General features: G+C 42.5%; 1 protein-coding gene across 2 annotated transcripts in view; it reads left to right on the forward strand.

The window, feature by feature from the left end:
• Positions 1-6,805: 6,805 nt before the first annotated feature.
• The window catches only part of IFT56 (intraflagellar transport 56), a 41,852-nt gene continuing 29,365 nt past the window's right edge, over positions 6,806-19,292 (forward strand). The window contains exons 1-3 of one of the 2 annotated variants that reach the window (XM_054386657.1): positions 6,806-6,943; positions 7,322-7,414; positions 16,105-16,219. In XM_054386657.1, coding sequence (XP_054242632.1) covers positions 6,806-6,943; positions 7,322-7,414; positions 16,105-16,219 — 346 coding nt within the window. The remainder of the gene's footprint in view (positions 6,944-7,321; positions 7,415-16,104; positions 16,220-19,292) is intronic. The other variant, XM_054386658.1, reaches the window with a different exon arrangement.

The raw sequence follows: 19,292 nt of genomic DNA on the forward strand, positions 1-19,292 counted from the left end.
TAGTCAAGGAGGGATATAGTTCAGAAACCTAGAAGTCAAATTATGTGTCAGAGGAAAGGAAAAAAGAGCTTTTTGCCCTCTAAAGGTGACTGCAGCTTTAATTAGAAATGCTGTCTTACAACAGAACTACAAGTAGTGAGAACATCCTGAAGGCAATACAAATGACTCTGCCTTTCCTGGAAAGAATATGATGACATGGAAAAGCAGAGCAAGAGACTCAAACACTAGGGACAGCCTGCCCAAGATAACCTCTCCTGGCACCCCCAGGTTAAGTCACAAAACATCTTTAAAGCACATCTTCTAGAACTACTTATTCTCTCTGAAAAAGAGTTGAGGTTTAATCATCTTCTAATGAATAAAGTGCTAAGAAACTGCATCTGACATCCCCAGTGCACTTTTTTCCAAGCTGTGGCTTCTAGGCATCCAGCTACTGTTGTCATCTTGTCAGAAAGAAAGATACCAACATTATCTTCACTGTGTGCAAGTATCTATCCAGAAAGTCAATTCCTATATGTGCATCAGTTGAGTACCTCATCTTTGTAATCCTAGCATTATTTACAGCTGATGGATGTCACCCTTTGAATCATTTCATACAAACCCTGTAGTTTGTCACTGCTGTCTTCAGAAGCTCAGGGATGGTTAAGATTCAGATAGGCAGGTCCTGTGTTTATTTGTCTGAAGACAAGATGCGTTCCTCTGCCAACAACAATACTTGTGCATACATTGCATAGATACAAAACACTATAACAGGTCTCTGTGGGTCTTCTTAAAATCTGTGTTAGATTAGAAATACCAACTCAAAATAACTCACCAGAGAAACTGGTTTCAGTGAAAAGTGATTTTTAGTGCCTAATTCTACAGTACCATTTGTTTGTTGTGACCTCTGTTTTATTGGATAATAAACAACCGGATATTACAGGGTGTACTTGAAAGAGATCATTAGCACCCACTTCCTGATCTAAAACTACTCTGAGAGGTTCTTCCAGTCTTCTGGAATATTCAAGGACACTCAGACAGAGAAAATGAAACCAGAAGAGCAAGAAAAACTCTAAGAGGAGTTCCTCTAAGTCTCTCAGCCTATGTAAGATTTTGCTCTTCAGAACATTTCCCAGTCCTTTTTTTAATGGTCCATGTGACAGAGCTTGTTGACTTTTCAAAACTCTCTCTCTTTTCTCATTTACTATACAAGAACATAAAGAAAGACTTTAGAAACACTATTCTTTGGAACCGAAACTATCTACTGATAAACAAGCCTGTAAAACAGCAAGCAAATATGTAGGTCATGAGTTGAATGATCCTGATAGTACAGAAAGATCCTGATCCAGTCCAGGTTCTGATAAAGCAGAAGTCCTCATTATATTGCCATTCCCATGGGTTATTGATGTTTAGGTTGGTTCTTGGAGTTCATAATTGCTGCCAGAGATTAGAGCAGAATTACAGTGCAAAGCACTGAATGTTCACAGAAGAAACTGCCAATCTAGAAAGAGGAAATCTACAGACAAGGATAAGGAAAGTTGTAATCAGAATGGCATCATACTACCTGCAGCTTGGGTGGTGGCCTCATCTTCCCATTGATCTCTGTTGCCGCATACCAGAAGAAGCAGCTAACTAGGTGATGTATGATAAATATTTAGCTCAATTAAGAAAGTCATCTTCCTTTTAACCCAAGACATATGAAGTGAATATTATTGATACATTAACATGTATACTACCAAAACAAATAGTAAGAATTCTTTCTTCTAAACTGGTGCTCTTTCTCCAAAGCACTTTGCTTCTGGAGTGACAGGACATCTTTTCCTTTCAGTGTAAGAGTTAGCCTCTGTTCTAGACTCAGCAGGATATAGCTCTGTCAAGTGACAAATCTAGTCTATCTGTAATGTGCAAACATCTGGTCTGATTTTATTTACAAAGGCAAATGGCTCAAGTGTGTAGTAAGTTATGTCTTCACTTCGGTTTCCTTAAACTCTTTTTTACTAAACATTATACATGTCTATACTATGTGATGGGATGAAGTTTTAAGATGTTCAAGCTAGTCCACACTTGATTCTGTAAATTGTACAACAGTGGAATACCGAGCAGACACATCAGCACACATCCTGGACCAGCTCAACTGCATCCTCTGGGACATAGCACTTGCAATGATGTGGCCTTCTGGCTTGGATAAATTTGTGTGGATCCAGCTAATCATACATTATGTTTTCAGTTCTGACACTAACTTGTGCTGGATCAGCAGGTTGTCCTGCCTCCCTTCCTTTGGTTCTACATACATAACCTTCCAAAAACTTACCTATGTGTGATGCTGAAATACGATACAAAGGCAGCTTTTAAGTTGCTTTTATTAACTCGACTGAATCTTGATGATCAGTTGGGTGCTGGAAGTGTCAGGAAAACTCTGAGGGTGCATTCCCCACAAACCCATAAAATCACAGACATAAACACCAGTGAAAGAAAGAGGTTCCCCTACCAAAATAAGTATTAAAATTACGAATATTAATTTCATCACTTGGAGGTCTTGACATGATTATTGTTTGCTTTCTTGCTGAGCAACAGAGACTCAGCAGGAGCATTAAATGTGCACATGATCTGTCACCTCTGCAAGCTGCTCTTTGCTGCCAACTTGATCAAGGATAGCCCATTGACAGAGCCTTTGTACTCCGGCTACAGGACACATTGCACTCACAGGCTCTCATCCTGCTGGGGGAAATACTCGTCAAGTTCCTTGCTTTTAAAGAAATCATTTCCCCTTTACACATCTCAGGGGATTGTCTTTGTAGCCTTAGCAGAGGAGCATTTCATTGCTCTCACTTTTGAATATCATTTATCTTGCCATGTTGTCACAGATGCATTTTCAAAGACACAAGAGGCAGAACATGATGAAGCATCATTACTGAAAAAAAAAACATGATCTCACCTGAATATTGTGGGAATTGAAAGGTGATGCAAAGGTCACTTCCTAACCTCCTGCATTGGTTATATGATTTAAATTTTTTTTCCACTTCTTTCCTTTCTCTCTCTTCTTTCCTTCCTCTCCTTTTCTTAGCCCTCACTTTCCACTCTCTGATTTTTTGTTTAAACTCTCATTACAGTCTCTGATACTTATCTTGGTATTTAGTCACAGGTGCATGACTTCCATTTTGCTGCTTTCAGTGTAAGTCAATTCCCTCTCTCCCAGCAATTCAGTGTGGGAATAAACACAATCATTAATCATTTTACAGTTCACAGCCTCCAAGGTAATGCCACCGCCTAACAGGGTGGTGATGGTAAGAACTGCAGTTTTCCTGCTGAACTTCTTGACTGGTCTTTAACTTATGAAGCATCGTCTTGGCATTTCATGTGAGATAAAAATTATAACATCTCTATTGACTTTGGTCTGCATCTTATAGTAATATTTTCTACACCAGACATGCTAAAAATATTTTGGCCAATTTGATGCTGATGAAAATACAGAATTAAATTACATGTGTCCTCCTACACAACTAACTTTAGTGAATGTTAAATACGAACAATGATTACAACTGCTCTGAATGGGTTTTAGACCACTCCTGTAAGGAGAGAATCCATACCAATCACCATTAATGCCAAATTCTAGTATTTTGCCCCCTACTTATACTGCTCACACACTACATATAGTTAGCACCTCTACAAATCAGGAGACAGTTTTTACGTTGCATTCAATCCATGGCCCACTTGTTGAGTTGGGCAGTTTATAAGTAGCAGTTCTTCTGATGGCAAAATCTATGATTTTCATGGGCTATAATCACAACCAAACTCACCACCTTGTCCTTTAATACTGCTGTAGACCTCATCTATGAGGGAATGATCTGACAGGCAAGGTAACAGCTTTGCCTGATGAACGCATACCAGAATAATTGAGTCATGCTAAATCAGCTAAGAAGAATTCTTGTTATTAAATATAACCTACAATTCTGCTTCATGTACAACACGTCCATAATTTTGTAATTAGAGGCCAGACTGTTACATCCAGTTAGAATAAATAAACGTTTTACTTTCTCATCTCACAGGTGAGTTGAATTTCAGTTAAACCTAACCTTTCATCAAACCTAACCTTATCTTTTTGGAAGCTATGAAGTGACATATAAAGAGGTGTGTGTGTACAGGCAGTGCTTAGATGATATGCCTCCAAAGCATAATTATGGTTAGAAGATATCTCCCATATGAGTTCACCTTGATAGGCACAGAGTTGGCAGCACAGGAACATGTTGTGCTTCTGAGCAGCCTCTGCTCTGCATGATCACAGAACTTTTGGTCAAGGAAATCCTCCCCTACAATGTAGGTAGATGTTAGAATCCCTCTGGTGTCATGCAAACCACTGCCTGCAAATTAAAAGGAACTGGTTTGGCTGCTATTCCTTTTTATCTCAGTTGACACTGTCCTTCTTGTCTAACGCACTGGCACTGCCCATCTGATAGCTCTCACATTCCCCAGCTTTGGACCCATCACCAAAGAATTCAAGAATCAATAGGAAATGGGAAAACCCAGTGGAGCAGCTGAGAGCTTTCTTCCATCTGAGTCACTCTTTTAGATATATTTAGCATGTGGCTTCTTAGAAGAACAGGATCTCGTGAAAGAATCTATATTAAAAATGAAAGAAAGCAATGTATTTTCTGATACTTTTCCTTAACAAATAAGAATCTTGTCTAATTGTATTGTCTACTTGCTTCCATTTCAGTCAAAAATAGAACACCTTCATCAGTGACACCTTTTGCTCCCTTACCCAGTTTACTTCAGCTTCTGTATAGTAAAAAATTCTCAAATCAAAATCTTTAGTTTTCCTAGTTTGCTGTGCAGAACGAGAATATAATGTAGCAGGACTGAAAATTACTGTGAGGTATATACAAGAATCATTATTTTGTTTCTGTTTGAAATTATGTATTTCTGAGGCAATGTTTAAGAGCTAAAAGGAAAAAGTCATCTTACAATACCCCTGTCAGTCTAAATGTTTTTCTTGATTTTACATTATTCTGATAGAAGACACTCTTAAGCCTTCTAGCCTGCTGAAATTTTTTTTCTATTAGGAAACAGAAAATCCTAGACAACTGATAAGAGGACAGGTATCTCTATTATATGAATGAGTCTATATATACAATTGTGACAACATAAAACCCCACTCAAAATAAAATCTCTGACAAGGCAAATACTTTCAGAATTATTTATGGAAAATAATTTTCTCCTGGCAGAAATAATGCCTTACTTAATAGAGAAGAGCTATAAAAGGAGACCAAATCACTGACACAGATTCTTTATCACTCTGACTGACTAACTCAAAATTAATTTCCTGCAGCAAATCCACTGTGGGAGAATTGGTGATTTGCATTAATTCTTTATGGGCACATTCATAAGCAAGGGACACCATTGCTGTGCTGTCATGCTCCTGTGGTTCCTGGCTGAAGAGTAGCCTCTAGGGGATAGTTGCAAGGGTGTATCATTCCTGGGTCAAGCCATCCTGAAGTCATCAGGAGAAGGATAATGTGGAACCCACACTCTAAAGCAGCAGCACACAGTTCTATACTGACAATGTGACAGATGATGGCACTGTGACAGGATATATTTACTTACACACACACACAAAGCAGCTTCTTTTTGTTCTGATGTAGTGCAAAAAATAAAAATATTCTCAAGGGAGGAAAAATAGTTGAAATGCAGATACCTTATTGATCCTGTCCATGCATATGTATTTTTTTGTCTTGTTGAACTATCAGCAGCAGTGTAACATCCGGAATTGCTAATGGTACAATTCAGGTAATATAGAAGTGAAAGTCTGGGGAATTCCACCCCATGGTGTCTCTCTCTACTTATAAAAGATGTTTTATTTGCAGCAAATTGCAATGTCATAAATGCTACAAGAAACAAGCTGTGCTTGAAAATGGTCCAGAGTTTGCCAGAGAGATCAGCTACTGTATGCAGTTAAAACATACACAACCCACATGCCTAGCATTTTATATTATGCTTTCCACCTTTATAATTACAGAAATGCAGCTGGAGTGGCTACATTTACCAGGGAAGTATAACCTCCTGTGGGATTCCATCCACATAGGGCTGTTGCAGGAGAGCGATCCACCCATCAAGATCAACAGGAGCAGCTCTCTGGATCATGTTACAAACTAAGGAGCACTGCTGATTCACAAGCATGTGAGTCTCTTTATGGCATGCCAGGGAAGAGCGTTTTTGAGATTGCACAAGACTTATTGCGGGACGTTTATGTGAAGCACCAAAGGAAGGAAGAGATCATGGCGCTTTGGGGACGAACCAGAATGGGACATGGGCATAAAAGGAGCCAGTGAGATGCGAACTGGTTTCACATCAGTGCATTTCTCTGGCTGTGCCCCTGATCAGTGCAGTGTCTCGTCTCTTCCTCCCATTTCATACGATTTTCCTGGTCGAGAGGAACGTCTGTGTGTGTGTTTAAGTTTAAGTGCCAGACTAAGACTGCATAGAGGCCTGCGTGCCCTGTGTGCCAGCAACCCGAGGGGCTGATCGAGGGGTCGACAGCCATCCGTTCACCCTTCACCACCCCCCGTGCCGTGGCCGCTGCAGAGCGCCAGGCCGGCCGCAACACAGCCGCACCCCGTGGGCCACCGCGCGCCGCCAGCAGGCGCCCATTCGCCGTCGCGCTCCAGCCTGCGCCGCCTCCTTCCGCCGCCCCGCCGTTACCTTGGCAACGGCGCCGGCGGCAGAGTGCGGAGTCTGGGCCTGGCGGCAGGATGGTGAGAAGCGGCGGAGTGCGGGTGGGAAGGGCCTTGCCGAGGGCCCGCTCTGATTCGGCTCCACTTTGCTTTCTGCCCAGATGCTTTCTCGGGCCAAGCCGGCCGTCGGGGGAACCCCGCCGCCGGGGGACAAGCGGAGGAAGCAAGGGAAGAAGGTTCCGCAGCTAGAAGAGCTCCTGGCCCTGAGGGACTTTACTGGCGCCATCACCTTGCTGGAGGTAACGGTCGCGGCGCGGGCGGAGACCCCGGCCCAAGGCCGCCGCCGGTCCCCTGCCTCGCTCGCTTCCCTCAGGAGAGCGGCCCCGTCGTTCCCCGGTTGCGGGACGAAGGGAGCCCATCCTTGTGTCCTCCGCGCCGCCCTCCGCTCCCATGAGGCCGTGTTGGGGCAGCTTTTCCCATCGCATGGCAGAAACGCGTTTGGCACGTGAGAGGATTTCCTGCTGCTGCTCTCAGACATGAGGGCAGCTCCATTCCAGTAGCATCCACAGCTGTCAAACCATCCGTGATATGAGATGGCCTACTGTGATTTTATCTGTGGGGCTTTATAAACTGTGTAGCAGCTGGCAAAACTCTTACATTCTCTCTTCTCTACAAAGTTTAAACGGCAGGTGGGTGAGCAGGAGGAGGATGCTGACCTTTGGATCGCATACTCAGCCTTTCACTTGGGTGACTACAAGAGAGCACTGAAGGTAAGGTGGGGAAATCCTGCTCGCTGAGGCTGGAAATTGAGATGTTGTGTTAAAGCAATGACAACAGGAGGAAGAAGTTCCATAATACAGCATTACAGAATTATTGAGGCTGGAATAGACTGAGATCATCAAGTCCAGTCTATGACCTAACACCAGCACACTGACTAGACCATGCCACTAAGTGCTAGATCCAATCTTTCCTTAAACACCTCCAGGGATGGCAGCTCCAGCACCTCCCTGGGCAGTCTGTTCCAGTGTCTAATTACCCTTTCCATGAGGAAGTGCTTCCTAACATGCAACCTAAACCTCCCCTAGTGCAGCTTCAGGCCATGCCCTCTCATCTTGTCACAAGTTGCCTGGGAGAAGAGCCTGACCCTCACCTTACTACAACTTCCATTCAGGTAGTTGTAGAGTATGGTAAGATCCCCCCTGCGTCTCCTCCAGGCTCAACAACCCCACCTCCCTCAGCCTCTCCTCATGAGATTTTCCCTCCAGTCCCTTCCCCAGGCTCGTCACTCTCCTCTGGACCCCAGCACCTCAGTGTTTCTTGAAGTGAGGGCCCAGAACTGCACACAGTACTCAAGGTGAGGCCTCACCAGTGTCGAGTACAGGGGCAGAATTACATCCCTAATCCTGCTGGCCACTCCATTGCTGATACAAGCCAAGATGTCATTGGCATTCTGTGCCAACTGGGCATACTGCTGGTTCATGTTCAGATGGCTGTCAACCAGGTCCCTCTCTACCAGGCTGCTCTTCAACCATTCATCCCCCAGTCTGTAGTGCTGCATGGGGTTGTTGTGGCCAAAGTGTAGGACCATGGACTTGGCCTTGTTAAACCTCATCCTGCTGGCCTCAGCCCATCAACCCAGCCTGTCCAGGTCTCTCTGAAGTGTCTTCTTACCTTCCAGCAGATCCATACTCCCCCCCAGGTTGGTGTCATCCACAAGTTTACTAACAGTAGACTCAATCCCCTCATCCAAATCATTATAAAGATGCTGCATAGAACAGGGCCCAGTACTGATCTATGGGGGACACCACTGGTCACCAGACACCAACTGGATGCTGCACCATTCACAAACACTTTCTGTGCCTGGTCATCCAGCCAGTTTTTAACCCAATGAAGGGTGCACCTGTCCAAGCCTTGGGCTGCCATCTTTTCCAGGAGGATTCTGTGGGAGACTGTGTCAGAGGCTTTGCTGAAGTCTTAGGTAGACCACAGCCCTCCCCTCGTCTACTGGGTGGGTCACCCAGTCATAGAATGAGATCAGATTGGTTAGGCAGGACCTTCCTTTCCTAAACTCATGTTTCTGGGCCTGATCCTATGGTTGTCTTGTACATGCTGCTTGATGGCACTCAGGATATGCTGCTCCATAACCTTTCCCAGCACTGGGGACAGGCTGAGAGGCCTATAGTTCCCTGGATCTTCCTTTTGGCCCTTCTTGTGGATGGGTGTCACATTGGCCAACCTCCGGTCATCTGGGACCTCCCCAGTTATCCAGAACCAGTGATAAATGATGGAGAGCAGCTTAGCCTGCTCTTTGCCAGCTCCCTAAGTACCCTAGGATGAATCCCACCCAGACACATTGACTTGTTAGGATCTAAGTGCCACAGCAGGTCACTAACTACTTCCTCCTCGATTACAGGAAGAATATTCTGCTCCCCATCCCTGTCTACCAACTCAGGAGCCCAGCTGCCCTGAGGATATCCAATATTTCTGTTAAAGACTGAGGCAAAAAAGCTGTTAAGTACCTCAGCCTTCTCCTTGTCTCCCATTACTATGTTTCCCCCTCCATCCAATAAGGAATGGAGATTTTCCCTGGCCCTCCTTTTGTTATTAATGTATTTATGAAAACACTCTTTATTGTCCTTAACAGAATTGGCCAGGTAAGTTCTAACTGAGCTTTCACATTCTCTTTCTGCATCACCTTACAATATCCTTAAACATTAGCATGTTTCTCTGTAGAAGTCTTAACAAAGTTTAGTTGTCTGTCTTGTTCTGTTCCAGCCCTTGTTGTCTTGAGGGCTGGAATCAGTATGCACACTAGAACAGGGAACAGCGTGGGGATACTCATAAGATTGTGTATAAGCTAGTGGAGATTCAAAAACGACTCAGTCTGCCTGAGTATTGTCTCGTTGCTGTATTCCTGCAGACGTGAATTGCTGGGTCCATACAGAGCTGTACTGCACCTCTTAAGGCTTGTTGTGTTTGGTTAGCATCAGCTGGGAGAGGTCCCCATCACGGTTCATTGTGAAGCATAACCAGCATAAGCATAGCTGGCTTTGCAGTTGTCCTGGTTTTGCTGAGATAGAACCACAGGCCAGCCCTCACCTGCAGGCCATTAGTGGTTTCAAGTCAGCCAGGAGCTTAAGCTGGGAGGGACAAAAGCCAGAGCAGCTGACCTATGCTGGCTCACAGGTGTATCTCATACTGTAATGTTCACAATCATTATAAAAGGGAAAATTTGCTGAGGATTGGGCTTTCTCATCTTCTTCCTCAGAGGGATTTGCCTGCCATTCTGCTCCTGAAGACTGCTTTCACCTTTATTGTGCTTGAGTATAACATTGTATACTTTACATTTGCATTAGTGTTAATAGTAGTTTTGCCATTTCATTAAATCTATTTTCATTTCAGGCTGTGGGTCTCCCTTTCCTTTTCCTGATCCTCCCCGTCTTGGCTGAGGAGGTGGTAGAACAACTCCTGTGGTTTAGCCACAGACACAGGTTAAACATAGACACCATTCTTTTAATTTATTTCTTATGGAAGAAATATTAAAAAAATATGATAATTTAAAGTATTATCAGAAGATAACCACAGAGAAACAGATGATAGACCAATGATACTTTTTTCTTTAGACAATGTTAAGTGTTTTAACTAGAGTAATACACGGTCACGTGCACAAGATTTGAGGTGGAAACAGAATTTCTAACTCTTCCAAGCAAGTTCACAAGGCACTTTCCCAGTTAAAAAATTGAAAAATCCTTTGGAGATGTTAGAAATTAAAGAGTTGAGGCTATTCAGTCTGGAGAAGAGAAGGGTCTGAGATGACCTTATTGTGGCCTTCCAGTATCTTATGGGGGCCTATGAGAAAGCTGGGGAGGGACTTTTTAGGGTGTCAGGTAGTGATAGGACTAGGGGGAATGAAGCAAAACTAGAAGTGGGTAGATTCAGATTGGATGTTAGGAAGAAGTTCCTCACCATGAGGGTGGTGAGACACTGGAACAGGTTGCCCAGGGAGGTGGTGGAAGCCTCACCCCTGGAGGTGTTTAAGGCCAGGCTGGATGTGGCTCTGAGCAACCTGATCTAGTGTGAGGTGTCCCTGCCCATGGCAGGGGGGTTAGAACTAGATGATCCTTGAGGTCCCTTCCAACCCTGACAATTCTATGATTCTATGAAATACTCAGTGAATCTAGATGACAGTATGCACAGTACAGATTGTAGAATAGTAGTATAGGACATCGTGTTAACTTAATATTCTTCTTCAGAGTTGTAGCATTTAATTAAAAACTATGAAAGTAACAATCAGTTGCTGTAGTTAATTTTATGTCTTGATCCTAAGGAGTGAAAGTTCAAAAAGGAGAAGTGTTTGCATGCAAATGAAAACCGGCTTGCAGTTTCTTTGAAGTAAATTCTATCTGGAACACCCAGGAGGTGCTCTCATAGCCAGAAGAGATTTTAAAACGTCGTCTTCAATGGAAAACTTAACAGTATTTGGTTTATATATTTCTTTATTTATAGCGATTCCGTTTTGTCTCGTGTGTGATTCTCCACTAGGTGGTGCTCTTGATTCAGGCTTATAAAATCAGCAACCTCCTCGTCTTTTCCCTGATTTTTCTTCCCAAGGAGGGACCATAAAAGGTTTGTATGCATGGTTTGTGGTTGGTTTGTGCGTGCGTGTTAAGTTAGAGATCACAGGGCCTGTCTTTTCAGATCTAAGGTGGATTTTTGACACAATGATGAGTCCTGAGAATTTTATCATTTTGTGATGTAATGTGGGAAATGAGCCTGTGCACCTCAGCCTAGTTTCTTTTGGGACAGAACACTGTAGTTCTAATTTCTGAGCCTCTAGTAATCAAGGGAAATGGTGCTGACTGTGAAGGCTGAATTGTCTTTCAGTTATCAGCTTCAAGGTTGAAGTGTAATGCTGTATCTTCTCTGCTACGTTACAGAGGTATTGTTGCTGTATTCTCAAGGACAAATTCCTTGATTATCTGTACCCTCCATATCATGGAGCACTCTCTGGGGAATGCCAAGAGCACTGTAAATAAAATCCTGTAAGTAGAAGATTCTGCAGAATTCTCTGGAGTGGCATTGCACACAATCTAAATGATTCACTCTCAGACAGGCAGTCGGTGTCCCTACATACTCAGTTCATGGTTTGTGTTCCATATATCTGGCAAGGGTCATCGGAAATGATGCTGCTCAATAATCCTTTTATTTAAAATGATGCTTTCATAGTGACCCAGGTGTGCTGGTTGCATGGCAACTTTAGGAGAGGCTTGGGAGTTGGGGTGAGGTGGCCATTATTCTCTACTGGGAGAAGCAGGGGAAAAAAAGAAAAGCACGCACCTCCAGCTCCAAGAGTATTTTCAGAGAGAATGACAGCAAAATATCTGGTATGTACACTTGAGAGAATTCTTTCTCTTATCAACAGTCAAGTATTCTTTGGGTACTGTGCTAACCTCAGCTTTGCTAGGGTCACACTTTACCTTCTTATAGGTAGATGCTCATCCCTACTGCTCATACTGCACTGGACTTGACTTTCAAGCAGTCATGGTGGAAGTCCCTCTCTGGGAACTGCCTAGCTTCTGTCACTGACAAATTGATTTTCACTAACACTCAGTGACTAGTGGCATCCTGGCAACCAGAACACCCTTAGTGGATGGCATCATCTAATTAGTTTTTTGGAGTTTTTCACTTCTACTATCTCTAATGGGGAAAACCCCATCTGTCTATCTGCCGTAACTTGTTCGTAGCACTAAAATGAAACTTCCCTGAAAATTTTCCTTGTCACCCAAGAACCAGAATCAATGCATTGAACCAAGCCATCAATGCATTGTTTCTGCCAACATCTCATAAGCTACAGTCAGCAATTCTGACAATCTCTCCTATCTGCCACCTCCCTCCTAGGAGAGAACTGGGAGCCATTCCACCTTTGCACTGGACATGGCCTCCTGCCTGCCCTGGCTTTGCTCAGAATAATTTCACTCACAAGTAAATTATGAGAGAAGGAGGGATATACTTGGGTGATGTTTTCATCCATGAGCAGTATCTACCCTTCCTTGAGTGCTTCTGCCAGAAATGGGAGAATACAGATCCACTCAATTTCCTGACAGCTGAAAGTAGAAGGTAGAATTTTGGATTGTGGAAGTTCTCTAGGCTTCTCTATCATGACTGCAAACAGGTTATCATGGGTATCTTCACAATCCAGACAAGTAATAAAGGCACAGAGCTGAATCCTGCTGGCCTCATCATTGTCAGTTAAATATCTGTGGTTGTAGGCAATCAGTCTGGCAGCCTGCTTTTGAGGGTAAGTGCATGTGTCTTGTGATACAGGTGAAAGGCGAAGGAGAGTAAAACAGCACAAAGTTCTTATACTCCTGGTTGGCAAAGACAGGCCACAGGCTGACTGTTGAGAAATCTTGTGGAACATTTAGTTAGGTTGGTTTTCTGGAGAGCAGGGGGAAAGTTCTTGTGAAGTAGTCTTTGAGAGACTGAATCTGAATGCCTTTTAGTGAAGAAAGGGGCAACAGCACATAGTCTGGGCTCATGGACCAGAACTACAGGGTAAGGAGCTCTAATAGTCTTCATTTTTATTTACTGTGTTTGCATAAATTCACACTGGTACTTCTAGAGCACTCTTTATGTATTGTTTGCTTTGAATGGCCAAGCCAGTACATGACTTGTGTTTATGCACTTTGTCTTTTCTAATGAATCTGCCTGAAGGCATAGCTGAAAGAGACCTTTGGGTGCATTTAATCTGTATACATTTTGAAAGATTCCAGATGGTCCCAATAAACAGCAGCAGCCTGTTTGTCAGAGCTTTGTGACAGGCCTGTGTCAAGATTGAACTGGAGACAGTAGGAAAGCTTGACCTCTATGTAAATGTTTCTTTTTTTTATTTATTTATTTTAAGTCTTTTTGAAGGACAGCTAGTACTAGCAAGGCAGAGCTGGCTTTTATGGGCATACCCTACCAATATCTTCTGTTTGAGAATGCAGTTTACTTTCACCTGGCAAGAGAAAAACAAATTCTTTGTGCTTGCAAACTATAAACTTTGTTGTCAGCATGTTTCTTGGGATTCACTGTCCTTTGTGCATGATTATTTTATCTAGTGCTATATATACAGCTGTGCCTTTCCTCCACAGTAAGAAGTCTTCACCAGCAGTGGCACAATGTGGTTAACCCTCTGTAGCAGAGGGAAATTCCAATTTCTGTGTTTGCAGGAAGAGTTCAGAATCAGCAAGAGGTCATGTTGCTGGAAAGAATGAGAGGCTTGTGATGACTGGGAGCATGTGGATGGCATTCTTGCAGCAATTCTTGTGAGAGCTTTGTGTGACCTTGCTTGTTTTGCCTTGCCTTATGCCACCTGTTGGGCACGACTGGATGGAGAGCAGGAGCACCAGCAGGAGGCACCTGCACTGAGATCGTCCTTTCCAGTAATTTAGCAGAAACCTGACAGAGTTGGAGAAAATGGCCTTGAATGGGCTTTCTGCCTCTATTTTTAGTATGTGTTGTTAAACAGACTACATGTATTCATCTTCAGGAGTATCACTGTTTGGTATCTGCAAAGTTTGTATTAATTAAGTAAATTGAAAGATTGATCTGTTATATTTCTAGTGCTTCACAAATAACAAGCAGCAGTTTATGAGACATTATGAAGGGATATGCAACAAATGTGGATGTATAAGAAATATCAGATTATTGTATCTAGTGGTTTACAACAGCTGTAGGCTGCAAGTAAATGGGAAAAGGGTTAGTACTTTTTACTATATCCATTAGGAGATCTTGAATTTGCCCAATACTGACTTTAGGCTTGTCTTTTAATGCCAGTGGTCTGCAAATACTTTTGGTCATGCACCCCTTTGCATAAGAAAAATCTTTGAGCATGCTCCTCTGACATATATACATATGTGTGTGTATATATATATATATAAAATATATATATATGTAAGTATTACTGTACTAATATTTTATGTAATTATAAACATAAACAAAAATAGACATTAACAAGGAATCACAGAATGCCAGGTTGGAAGGGACCCCAAGAATCATCTGGTCCAACCTTTCTAGGTGATAGTGTAGTTTAAATGAGATGGCCACACACCCTATCAAGCTGAGTCTTAAAACTGTCCAATGCAGGGGAATCCACTACTTCCCTTGGGAGATGATTTCAATGTCTGACTGTTCTCATGGTGAAAACATTTTCCTCTGGAGTCCAATTGGAATCTTCCCAGGACTAACTTGTACCTATTGCCCCTTGTCTTTTCCATGGACTCCTTATGAAAAGGGACTCTCCTCCATCTTCTTGGTAACCACCCTTTATGTACTGGTACATGGTAACAGGGGCTCCCCTAAGCCTTCTCTTCTCAAGGTTGAACAAACCCAGCTCTCTCAGCCTTAGCTCATATGGCAGGGCTTCCAGTCCTCTGATCATTTTCATTGGCCCTTCTTTGGACACTTTCCAGCCTGCCTGCATCTTTTTTGTACAGCAGGGTCCAAAACTGTGTGCAGCACTCCAGCTGTGGTCTGACAAGCATTGAGTAGAGGGAGACAATGACTTCTTTATCTCTGCTGCTGGTGCCCTTGTGGATGCAACCCAGCATCCTGTTGGCTTTCTTTGCCACTGCATCACACTGTTCACTTATGCTGATCTTATCTACTAAGACCCCAAGTCCCTTTCCACAATGCTGTTCTCCAGCAAGTTGAATCCCAGTCTGAGCTGCACTCCTGGGTTATGTATTCCCAGGTGCAAGATCCTACACCTGTCCCTGTTGAGCTTCATAAGGTTCTTGCTACCCCACTCCTTCAGCCTGAAAAAAGGATGAGATAAAGAGGAAATTAATGCTGTTTTTTAATATTTATGTTATTAATGGTACCAAGAAAAATTTTCTTCCTCCCATCAGTGACATTGTCTAGCACAACCGCTGGGGTGCACACACCTCACTTTGGAGACCACTCTCTTAAGCTATACTAAGACACTACCTACCAGTTTGCAAAAGCATGTTTAACATTTGCTCCATAAGTATTCACAAAGAGACTTCCCTGGGGTTTATAGTTCCCAGGCACTGAGGAAAAGTTAGGAAAGCTTCAGAGAAGACAGAAGAAAAGGTGGTTATGTTGACACCTTTATAAAATTAATAATACTATTAATAATAATACTATTTTTATACTAATATATAATAATATAAATACATTTTTATATCTTCAGTATTGGCAGAATTCATGCTCATACAGTGAAGATTTATAGTGTTGCTTGTCCCTGTTGTCTGTTTTGTTGTTGTAAACAAATTAAGAGCTAGGGATACATCTTGGGTTAAAATGCAATAGTTTTGTTCGAAGAACTGCAATGAACTTGAGAATAAGTCTTTTGATCTCGACAATTTACTGATATGTTGGTGTGAAATGGTGGAAGAAAGAATGATATTTAATACAAGTCTTTTTTAAAAGTCAGCCTTCTTTTCTGTTGCAGGAATATGAGGCCTTAACCAAAAATCCAGCTTGCAGTCCAGATGTTTGGGTGAACCTTGCTTGTACATACTTCTTTCTGGGAATGTATACACAAGCAGAACAAGCAGCCTTGAAAGGTGAGATATGTGTCTCTGCTGGAAAGGACTATTTGCTGACTCAAACACCTAAAGTGATTCTCAAAGTGTTTGATGCTTGTTTTTCATAGGAATAAAGTGTCCTTTTGCACACTTTTTGGGTTTTGGGCTTTGGTTTGGGGTTTTGGTTTTTGTTTTCTTAGGGTTTTGTTTGTTTTCTTTTTCATTTATCAGGACAGTTATGATGCAGTTTGCTCTCTAAAAACACCTCGGGCAGGTGGAGTAGCTGGAACTGAAAAAAGCATCTGGAAAAAAAAATTATCTTACTCATTTCTAAATAAAAACCTGAGGGTATGCTGAACAACAAAATGTTACTTTTCCTTTGACTGATTCTATGTTTCTGAGCCAGTGCAGATGAAGCTAATTATACTAGTGAAATTATCAAAAACTAAGCATGTGAAAGAGTTCAGCATTCTCCCTGATGTGGACAAGGACTCTGTTTATGTAGTTTCACTGACTTGGTAGGTGGTCTCTTTGCCTGGTAAGTCAGATATTAGGGTGTCTGATTCTTCAAGGCGTGGAGTTCACTGAAGTCACATTTTTATAGTTCTATTTTAATCTGAACATGCATGGGATCACTTAAAGAAAAGCAATGCAAATAGATTCCAAGGCAATTTTTACTGCCTAAAAATGTTTTTGCAGTTTAATTCTGTTACCCATCACCTTCTGTTTATCTGAGTGATTTATACTGTTTGCTGTAACTGTAGTCTCTCAGTGCTTTTTAAGTAGCATTAATAGTAGTTATGCTCTCAGTCAACTTCTAACTCTTGCCTTTTTTAGGATAATCTTTTTCAAGTATGGGGTTTCTCCTTTCTTTAGTCTTCTAGTCTTAGAATGAACAGAGGGTGGAGAGCAAGTAATTGTGTACTTTGCTACTGTACAGGAGTGCCTTCAAATGACAAATTTTCAAAACTTTCAATGCTGAAATATCAGCTATGCCTGTATTAAAATCCAGAGCTGGACAATGAAATATAAAAGAAAGGCAAGTACAGTGACTGATCTTGGCCCTGAAAAATTACTCTGGTAATTGACATTTCCCTGTTCCATAAAGGTCATTATAATTGTTCTGATTTTTTTTTCTCCCTGCCGTTTTTAAACTTTTAAGCCGTATTTCTTAATCAAAAAAGCCCACCCAAATCTGAAAAAAACAGAGGCAGCACAGCACTTGGGCTGTGACAGAAGGCAGCACATGGTGGTGTTAGGTCTTATCTTGGAGATCTTTTCCAACTAAAACAATGCAATGATCCTATAAAGAAATTTCAAAAATGACAGGTTTGTAGTATGTTTTAGAAGTTACTAGATTCTCATACACTCTTAACATCCTCTGAAAGGTCACACTGAGTTTGAATCCCACAACTGGAAATGTTTTGTTTCCAATGGTGAAAAGTTTCGTCAAGAGCTTTGTGATCCGTATTGTCCAAGAGGTACTTAAATTTCTAATGTTCACAGATGATAATTTAATCTTTAATGTACCACAAATTTGAGCTTTGAAGATTCCAACCAAGGACTCGAACTGGATTATAAAAGTAACTGAGCAATAGAGCTTGAGGTGTCAGCTGTGACCTAAACCATGGGAGAAGAAAGCAGCTGCATCTTGCATCAGCTGGAGGCATTGTCATTGGGTTCACAGCACATGAACTACAACAAGGCATTCTAGAGATGACAGATACACAGCTGGGCATGCACCTTTACAGACTGTGGGCTGGAAGTGAGAGAAGCTTGAATTTTTTTGTGCTCCTTCAGATCAGTGGTGATTGGTGAGTGGCAGGTTAAGGGTTGCAGTTAGTGGCACTTGAGTGTTGGAGGAAAGAAGCACAAGACAGAGACAGCGTAGCTGAGGGAGGCAACTGAGTGCTCACGCTAGTAATACAGTCTCACAGTATAGCAGAGGTTGGAAGGGACCTCAAGAGATCATCAGTTCCAACCCCCCTTGCCAGAGCAGGATCACTTAGGGTAGTCTGCACAGGAATGCATCCAGGTGGGTTTTGAAAGTCTCCAGAGAAGGAGACTCCACAACCCCCCTGGGCAGCCTGTTCCAGTGCTCTGTCACCCTCACTGTAAAGAAGTTTCTCCTCATGTTGAGGTGAATTTTTCTATGTTCTAGTTTGAACCCATTGTTCCTTGTCCTATCACTGTGAAGCACCAAAAAGAGCCTGCCCCCCTCCACTTGACACCCACCCCTCAGATATTTATAGACATTGATCAGATCCCCTCTCAGTCTTCTCTTCTCAAGACTAAACAGCCCCAGGGCTCTCAGTCTCTCTTCATAGGGGAGATGCTCAAGTCCCCTAAGCATCCTTGTGGCTCTCTGTTGGATTCTCTCCAGCAGGTCTCTGCCTCTCTTGAACTGGGGAGCCCAAAACTGGACACAGGATTGCAGGTGTGGTCTCAGCAGGGCAGAGGAGAGAGGTAGAACTTCCCTCGACCTGCTGGACACCTTTCTTGATGCATCCCAGGATCCCATTGGCTCTCTTGGCCACAAGAGCACATTGTTGTTCCATGGAGAACTTGCTGTCCACCAGCACTCCAAGGTCTTTCTCTGTGGAGCTGCTTTCCAGCAGGGCAGCCCCTAACCTGTGCTGGTGCCTGATGAGTTCCTGATTTTATGTAACTGTTTAAGATGGTCAGTTTTTATAGTGAGGTGCTAAACGTTTCTTGTGAGTTCTCTATTACTGGTTTCTGTCTACTTCAGCTTGGTGGGGGAGTCACATTTGAAGATTTGTCACATTTGTTACAAATAGTTATCTGTTCCCCTTTCTGCTTCCATTGCTTCACTTTCTTATGCTGAGATTAAACCATTTTATTTTCACTCAAGATAGATCCTCCTTTAGGTTTTTTTAACATCTTAGGATTGTATCAGTGGTGACTGTTAGAAATGTTGACAGCTGAGGTCATAACATCTTGTAATCTCCTCCATGGTTTGGCAAAGACACTGAAAAAGCAAAATGTATCATTTGGTATAGACACAACAGATGAAGTCTGTAGAAGAACATCATTTATCCAGTACTGCCTTGAATACTACTGAAAAAAATCTAGATAGTGTTAATCTTGGGCT

This window comes from Indicator indicator, chromosome 14, assembly GCF_027791375.1.
Source record: "Indicator indicator isolate 239-I01 chromosome 14, UM_Iind_1.1, whole genome shotgun sequence".
In the NCBI taxonomy this organism is placed as follows: Eukaryota; Metazoa; Chordata; class Aves; order Piciformes; family Indicatoridae; genus Indicator; species Indicator indicator.